The sequence below is a fragment of the Vicia villosa genome, unplaced genomic scaffold (genome assembly GCF_029867415.1).
Source record: "Vicia villosa cultivar HV-30 ecotype Madison, WI unplaced genomic scaffold, Vvil1.0 ctg.002981F_1_1, whole genome shotgun sequence".
NCBI classification, from domain to species: domain Eukaryota; kingdom Viridiplantae; phylum Streptophyta; class Magnoliopsida; order Fabales; family Fabaceae; genus Vicia; species Vicia villosa.
The window spans coordinates 162,795-171,594 of record NW_026706082.1 but is presented as its reverse complement, the minus strand read 5'-3'; the positions used below and the strand labels follow the sequence as shown (position 1 = coordinate 171,594).

The 8,800-nt window shown below is 37.6% G+C and overlaps 1 protein-coding gene across 1 annotated transcript; it reads right to left on the bottom strand.

The window, feature by feature from the left end:
• Positions 1-7,731: 7,731 nt before the first annotated feature.
• LOC131640167 (uncharacterized) lies at positions 7,732-8,352 on the bottom strand. The gene has a single exon (XM_058910575.1). The coding sequence runs from the start codon at positions 8,350-8,352 to the stop codon at positions 7,732-7,734; it is 621 nt and encodes a 206-aa protein (XP_058766558.1).
• Positions 8,353-8,800: the final 448 nt, after the last annotated feature.

Below are 8,800 nucleotides of genomic sequence, written 5' to 3'. Positions count from 1 at the left end.
ATAGTCTAAGATTGGCCAATTATGGTTTTGTGTATTTCTCGAAATTTGACCAACTTGTGCGCTACAGATCTCCTTCAACATCTATCCTATGACGGGTTTTTAGGACTTTGAGAAGGCTTAAAGATTCCTCTAAAAGTTACTTTTTGTTTCATCCCAATTGAGTATACCATGTTCATGTACCATTCTTTGAGAAAAAATGACTTTTTGTTGACTTTCTAAAGGACTTGTAATGTATTGGATCATATCTCTCAAATGAAGCTTTTTTGGCCTTGGCATGTGAGAGACAGTTGTAGAGAACTCAATTTCCTTCAAAATGAGATTTGGATGGGAAATTTCTGATGTTCCATGTGAAAGTTATGGCTGGTCAAAGTTCAGTTGACTTTTAGGTCAAACTAGTCGACTGTTGATCATTTGAGTGGTTGATTGAGCAATCTTAGGAATTAGAGCTTGAAACTTGAGGTGAGGATCCTTTGAATCATATGAGAGGCATGGGATCCATTTGTGGTTTTAGAACTTGATTTGATCTTGAGAGAAGCAAAACCCTAGTTGCGAGTGGATTGCTTAGGAAATAAGTAAGTGTGCCCAATTCTTGCATATGCTTAAGATCATATGAGTCAAGATATGATGGGAAATTTTTTGGGTATGAACGCTGCCCCTGTTCAATCTTCTTAAACCTGAGGATGTAGATTGGCTTGCGTGCCTATCAGAATCTGAAGGTGGAAGAGGATGGAACAGTAGAATACTAAGAAATTTGCCCTTGCTGATGGTGAAGGGACCTTTCGGAGATGGGCTTAGAGATGCCATCCAGATGTTGAGAGACTTGATTGAGATGGGCTTAAAGATGCCATCCAGCTTGATATACTTGAGAGTCAGGATACGTCGTACGTTAGACTGTATCTAAGGGATATATTTGTGATGGGTCGTACGTTAGACTGAATCCACTGTATTGATAAATGTCAAAGTAAACTGTACGTTAGGCTATACTTTTAGGACGAGTCATATGCTAGACTGGGTCTAGTTTGCATTGTTAAATGTATGGAAAGTCGTGCGTTAGGCTGAAGAATGGGTCATGCGTTTAGATCGGATCCAATTTGCATTCGATAAATGTTTGGAAAGCCGTGCGTTAGGCTGAAGGAGGGGTCGTGTGTTAGACCGGATCCACTGTGTTGATAATTGTCAGAATACACTGTATGTTAGGTTGTATCCTAGGACGAGTTGTACGTTAGACTGCATCCTTTATTTTGAGGAGTACCAGAATGAGCCATACGTTAGGCTGCATCTGAGCTTAGTATGTTGAGATGTGTCTGTTGGAGATGGGTTTACAGATGCCATCTGGATGTTGGGAGTATGAAGTGAATTTATTGTGGTGACTCCATTGTCGTAGCTCAATTGTCGTGATTCCATTATGGTGACTCAGTTGTCTTGATTCTATTATCCTGACTCAGTTGTCGTGATTCCATTATCGTGACTCAGTTGTCGTGATTCCATTAACGTGACTCAGTTGTCGTGATTCCATTATCGTGACTCAGTTGTCGTGATTCCATTATCGTGACTCAGTTGTCGTGATTCTATTATCGTGACTCAGTTGTCGTGATTCCATTACCATGTTTATTTGTGGTGACTCCATTGTCGTGACTCCATTGTCATGACTTCATTGTCGTGACTTCATTGTCGTGTTATTTTCTGACTTGAGTGTCATGATTAAGTCTGTCTCTTTCTTTGATTGTGTCAGCACCGTTCGTGATGATAGAATTAGATCTTTGAATGTTGATCGTGTCAGCACCGTTCGTAGTAACTGACTTAGATCTTTGAAAGTTTGTCGTGTTAGCGCTGTTCGTAGTAACTGAACTAGACTTTGGAGAGATGATCGTGTCTACACCGTTTGTGATGATAGAATTAGATCTTTGAAGGTTGACCGTGTCAGTACCGTTCGTAGTAACTGAATTAGATCCGAGATATTGTTCATCTACTTGTATTCTGAAAAAGGTAAAGTTAGTCTTTTGCAATGTCATGATGCATGTATTATGTGACGAGTCTCTCAAAATAAATGAGAAACTTGCATGTTATGTATGAATTTATTATGAGATAATGTATGCAATGTATGAATATGTTTATGATATATGATGTATGAATATGATTTATCCTGTCTTGATTGAGAAAATAGATCTCTGTGTAATTGTGAGTTTGTTGTCTGATTTTGTTTTGAAGATGCTCAACTGGGGATTTATGATTTCTTCTTGGGGATGAGAGTCATTTGAATGATTGATCTTGATGTACCCTGACTGGGGATAAGAGAGATGAATAACCCTGTTTGGAAAAGAGAATAGTATCGGGGAACTGGCAGTGTCGAAGATGTAAACTCAGTTGAGGAACTAAGTCTTTATTGGGACAATAACATTTGAAGATATCTTCTTAATGATTACTCTGTGGGGTTATGATCCTGTGAAACCTACTTTATGGGAAAGCATGGATGTCTGGAACGTGCCCCATTATTATAGTAGCTATCATTCCTAGACTCGTATTGATTGGAACACACTAATGAGTATTGATCGAAGTGTTCAACATGCCTTGCATAGCTTTGCCCCAGCTATTATGGAATTTGAAGAGATTCGCCTCGCGAGGACTTTATGAGGTGTGTACTATGGGTGACATGCCCCCAGTAAACATAGACTTAGGATGATGCCCCATGTTGATTGGGAAGTAGCTGCAGATCCACTTGGGTGTATGCCCCTGATTGTTTGGCATTCTTGAGAGATTCTTTGAATCTTGACCTGATTGCCCCAGTATTGACTAGATAAAGCATGTCATGCCCCTTGTATTCATTGACTTCTAGTCAACTGAGTCAGTTATAAGGGATGTTGCTGCTGAAATAGTTTCGTCTGTCGGGATGAATTTTAGTCATTAGTCGTACCCTGTGCAGATTCTTTCTGATGCTAACATCTGAAATTATGTAGCAGAATATGTTTAATAATGAATTCATGAGATGCAATGCATATGTTTGTCTTGATTTTTTGAAAAACATTAAAACAGGAGATGTAAAAGCGTGATATTTGTAAAGACATGATATCGACTCGGCATTTATGGCAAACCTTAAGGAGTCAGGATACCTTTTTGGTGACAGTATGCTTTCGAACTAACCATGCTCCATATAGGACTTTCAAGGGTTGTAATGTGGCTTGGTTCACGGTTTAAGAAACAAAGGATAATGGCTCAAAATTTATTTATACCCATCCCAATCTTCGGGATGTTCTTCGATCCTATGCTCAGTTAACCTTTCGTTTAAGTTCTAGCAGAGTTTGAAGTCGTAACATTGAAATTTGATGATGGTTAAAGCACCAGAAATTTTGTTTGGACAGACAGTCATCACTTCTTGTAATTTTTCTTTTTGTCGAGGATTTGCAGTGACCTTTTTTTTTTTTTGACTTTGTTATCCCTAACTTTTGCCTGAGCTGTTTATTTTGAGATTATAGTCAGCGGGATGTTTTGATTTTTGCTAAGTCTCCTTCATAGGTTTTGACTTAACATGTTTTTTGTTTTTGGTGGATATTGACTGTCTGAATTAATGGTTGCGAGATCCCATCATTATTTGTGTAAACAACGGCTAGTATAATTGAGTTAACTGAGTAAGTACCCTGCCCCAGGTTATAGTTAAGGGTTTTAAATTGCACAAGAAAGAGAACTTCTACTCCTTAGGCTCAAAGGGGTTGACGGGGGATTAACATCCTTATATCTCCACTGTTTAGGGATTGAAACAATGCTTTTACATCGTCAGCATAGTCCGTTCAAAAGCATACTGTATGAGGTTGCGGTATCGTTTTCGTCACCCTCCTTCATAAGGCTTATAGCTTAGCAGGAGTTGAATATCACAAAACATATGCAAAGTAAAGACATAATTTAAAATGAGTGATAGCGAAATAATTTGTTTAAGACAAACATATGCAATGCACTGATGATGATTATTAAAACAGATAATGTCTATCATAAGCCAAATGTTTAAACAAACAGGATAGAAATTGCACATGAAAGTAGATCTAATGATCCAAAAGTTCGTCCGTCTAGACGTCTATCAGTCTTGTCATGATTAGGCATAGGAGCGGTGATCATCACAGGAGTTTTCAGGAGGGTTGAATTTGATTTCCCCGTCATCGATCAGATCTTGAATCTTATTCTTCAATGTCTAGCAATTGTTTGTGTAATGTCCAGGACTGTAGGAATGGTACGCGCACCTCGCATTGAGTTTATAGCCAGGAGTGGAGGTGTTTGAATTCTTAGGAGCATCCCTCAGAGTAATCAATCTGATCTTCAACAGATGTTGTAACGCTTGAGTCGACGACATATTGATCTTGGTGAATTGACTCTTAAGTACATCTGGCTTACATTGTTGTTGTTGTGCCGGTGTAGAGATCTGAAATGCCCCATCAGATTGGTTACGTCCATTACGACCTTTGCGGTATCAGCCAGATGAGGCTCCTCAGGTGAGTTGAAATCAATGATCTTGTCATAAATTAAGTTTTGAATCACGTGCTTCAACGGTCTACAATCCTTTACATCATGATCAGGATTGTTCGAATAATAAGCACATCTCGCATTGTAATTGTACCCTAGGAATAGGAGTGCCTTCAATTCTTCTTGCCCCTTGGCTGAGTTCAGAATCAAAGTTTGGGATCGAATGTTCTGAGCCTGAAGGTGTTTGACTGATTGCTCGAAATCTATTTGTGCTGAAGTAAACAACAAGAGAGGATGAGATACCTGTTGTGAGAAACCTGCTATGCGATGTTATGAATGCAAATGCAGTATTTTCAAGGATCTATAGGAAATTTAGTTTGCGACGTTAGAAAATAATTGGTCGCATCTTTGTCTGAAGAATTCCGACTTTCGTCTTTGAACATCCTTCTTTGAGAATTAAGCTCACCAAATCGAGTGGGTCATCGCCTCTAATTCAGGATACCTCTGAATTTAAAGATATATGGCTAGAGAAAAATAAATCCTCTTGCCCCTTGATAGGTACTGAGTCTCTGAATTGGAAGGTATGTGGCCAGAGGAAAATAAATCCTCTTGCCCCTTGATAGGAATTCAGTCCTTAATAAGAGCACCTGAAATTGTGCGCCCTAAATTCCTAAGATCCTTGAAAGGGTTAGTTAACATGTGATGTTGTGATGTTATAATGTTATGATGTCATGATGTTATGAGAATGCAGTGCATCAGGAAAAGCGTCAGATAGTAGGGACAAATAAGTCATACAAGAAAAACCTACAAGGAAATAAAAGGGATAGCAGCACACACAAGAAAGTCACACAAGTGTCCTTAGGTTTAAAGGCTTGTATGGAGTCTGACCAGATAACTACCCTTCCCAAAGGTACTTCTATGGATAAGAGTGAATCAACAACAGGTTCTACCGGGTTACCCAGAATTGTCAGCCCTTCTAAAGCACCCTTGGACATGATACATTTGCATCATGCAATGATACTTTAAGAAAGAACCTATCTGAGTTGTAGTATCGGGTAGCGACTAGGCCCTCAACATTTGTCAAGAGTAGCCCCCCACTACGTCCTAAAGGCCAAGATGGGTTAAAGGTAACAAAAGGTCCTTGAGCTCCGGCACACCTAAAGTTACATACATAGATCTCCCTCATTTGAGAAAGGTGTGCATATACCTATGGAGTCCTAACTCAAGCGTGAACTTCATATTGACTCAACTCCCACATATGTGAAAGAGGTCGCAATGACTATGCCACTCCTATCTTAAGTGTACTTGAATCCGAGTATAAGATTCGTCCTTCATTTAATTCCCAAGCAACCTTTAAAATAAAGCAAGCAAAGCAAACAATAGAAAAAATTTAAGTGATCCTAAACTTTAAGGTAACCCCTCTTTTATTTGAAAAATCCCCAGCAGAGTCGCCAGTTCTGTAATACGGTGAACTAACTTTAAAGAAATGTCGCGGTAAGCAAGAGTCGCCACCGACTTTTATTTTATCCAGTTGGAAAGACAAAAATAATAGGAAAGACCTTTGAAAGATTTTGAGTTCGGGGGGTAGGTTATACAAAGGGAAGGTGTAAGGCACCCTTTGCATCCATGGTTTTCCATGGGCTCTTAATTGCTTAGCTCACTTGTTTGTTTGAATTGTTTGAAAGAGTGTCGTGTCTGTATATTAAAAAGATTTGAATAAGGACTTTAGCTTGTAAATAAGCGTAGCCTTTTTGAATCGTTTTGAAAAGGAGGTGTGAAAATTATTTTCAATTGAATGTGAGCAAGCATTTAAGAACTACTTACCCTAAGATTGTCTTTCTTGTTCTTTAAGTCTTTCGGGCGAAAGGGTTTATCCATACCATGAGAGGGTAGGAAGTCTTTCAGTTGGATGTGCGGGTCATCAAAGGGTCATCGAGATTTATCGTTCGCCACAAGACTGGCCCTACCATAAAAGGGGCAGGTAGTCTCGGGGAAGGATATAATAGTCATTAAGGCAACAGTAAGGAAACCTTAGCAATCGAAGGGACTATCATCATTTATCGAGGCAACATCGAGGGAAGAGATCATTTTATTCGTAGGCAACTCGAAGGGACTATGATATTTTATTGGAGGGACTATGATGATTTCAATTCGTAGGCAGCGGGCTAAGGTATCCCTACATCCGAGGGACTTGACTATTTTTAGTATAATTAGAGGCAACAGGCAAAAATAAGGCAACAAGAAGAGTAACCCTAAAGGTGTGTGGGTGCACCAATCACGTGAGTTCAGTTCGAATATTTATCTTTGCAGTTTGTGAGCTACGTTCAATTTTTAGTTATCCCTCCCTATTTTACTAACCACACAGTTATGGCAAAAAAATAGCATAAGTTTATAATTATAACTGAAATTAAAAGGTGTAAAATAAAGCCTTATGGCCACATCAATACAACCCGGATGCAGTTACATAATAAGGCAAAAAATGCGAGGAATAATAAAGGAGAATATTCTAAGCAAGCAATACAACCTGTGGGCAGTTACATGATTTATAATAGCATGCAATAGTATTGAGGCAAATAAAAGGATAAATAATAAAACCAAAATTAATAAAGAGAAATTAAAATAAAGGCATGCGACAATCATAGTGTGTGAGATGAGAGGAAAAATTCGCAAATAAATTAAGTTATAAAAATCAAGGTTAACGAACCTAATGGCAAACCTAAACCTTTAAGGTTAATGGCTAAAAAACCTAATGATATTAAATTAATTATTATGGTAAAAACCCTAATCATAAACCTATAAGGTTTATTTAAGAAAACTTACTGTGACTTAAAAAGGTTTGTGAGGTTTGGAAATTGTGTTAATGAGCAACACCTACCTGAATATGTGATCTTTTAGGGTTATGGGCAAGGGTTAGTGATAAAAATCTAAAATTAATAGTTATTATCAAAATTAAAACTTAAAAATAAATATTAGCCTAAAAATCCTAATTTTTATAAACCTAAGTCTAAAAATTAATTTATGATTAAACCTAAAATTAAGTTAATTAATCTAAATTAAAACCCTAAATTAAAATTAAATTATATTATTAATCTAAAATTAAAATTGCTATAAAAAGGTTTTTATGAGTTTAAAAAAAAACTAAAAAGAACTATGTTAAAAAAAATTAAATTAGTTTAATTTTTTTTTTGTGTAAGCAAGATTTCATTAAAACGGAGAACTAAATGTTCTCAATATCCGATTACACAGAAAACGGGAAAAACCCGCCAAAAAGAAATTACAAACCAATTAGATCCACGAAAGGAATAACAACGGATCCTTGTCAAACTCGTAAAAGCTACAAATGGGATGAGTAATTTTTCCAATAAAAGACCATTTCCATATCAAAGATTTAATCTTCCATATCGTATTATTGACATCCCAACCTTCATTACGAAAACATATCCCATTCCCAGTAATCCAAAGAATCCATATTGTAGCTAACCACACAACACCAAATTTACCCACTTTCACTTTTTTCTTTTTACAAAAAGAATACCAATCCATGAAACACTTTTTGCACTCATCTTCCATGACCCTCCAAGGCTTCCCAATCCAACAAGAAATATCCCTCCACACCACCTCCACAACTTTACAATTCAAAAAGGAGTGTTCTCGGTTTTCCGGAACGATACCACAAAAAACACACTTTAAATTATCTTGAGACAAAACTATACCTCTAACCAAGAGTAAATCCTTAAAAGGAAGCCTATTCACAAAAAACCTCCAACCAAAAGCTTTGATTTTAAAAGGAACATCCAACTTCCATATCAACGACAAAACCTCATTGAACTTCTCAAAAGGCCCACATGGAACACGCTTACTAACAAAATGCCTATAACAAGATGCCACGGAGAAGATACCGTCCATCGAGTACTTCCAACAAGCCTCATCCTTCCCTAACGAAAAAGGACTGAAACCCACAATAGAATTCTGGAAAGAATCCCATTTCAATCTCAAAGAAAGGCTTGTAATTTGATTATCCCAAATGCCACAATTTCCCCATTCTCAATTTCCATTAAGCCACCCTCCCATACCCTCCACGGACACATTTTTCAAACAAAGGGAAGAAAATAATTCCGGATACTCCTCTTTCAAACTCTTGTCATTCCTCCACTTATCCTCCCAAAAAGGAGTAGTAAACCCATTACCCAATTTAAATACACAATGGGCGGAGAAAGGGTCCTCCCCATCATTACCACCAATAGAAAGTAAATCTTTCCACCAAAAAGAAGAAGAAGAGGATGAAGAAGAAAAATAATAAATAGGAGAAGAGTGCAAAGAAAACATACCTCCACAAAAGCTTTTCATGGAGACA

Excerpts from the sequence above, each read along its gene's own strand:
- LOC131640167 (XM_058910575.1), bottom strand. The coding sequence starts at position 8,352 with ATGGACGGTATCTTCTCCGTGGCATCTTGTTATAGGCATTTTGTTAGT.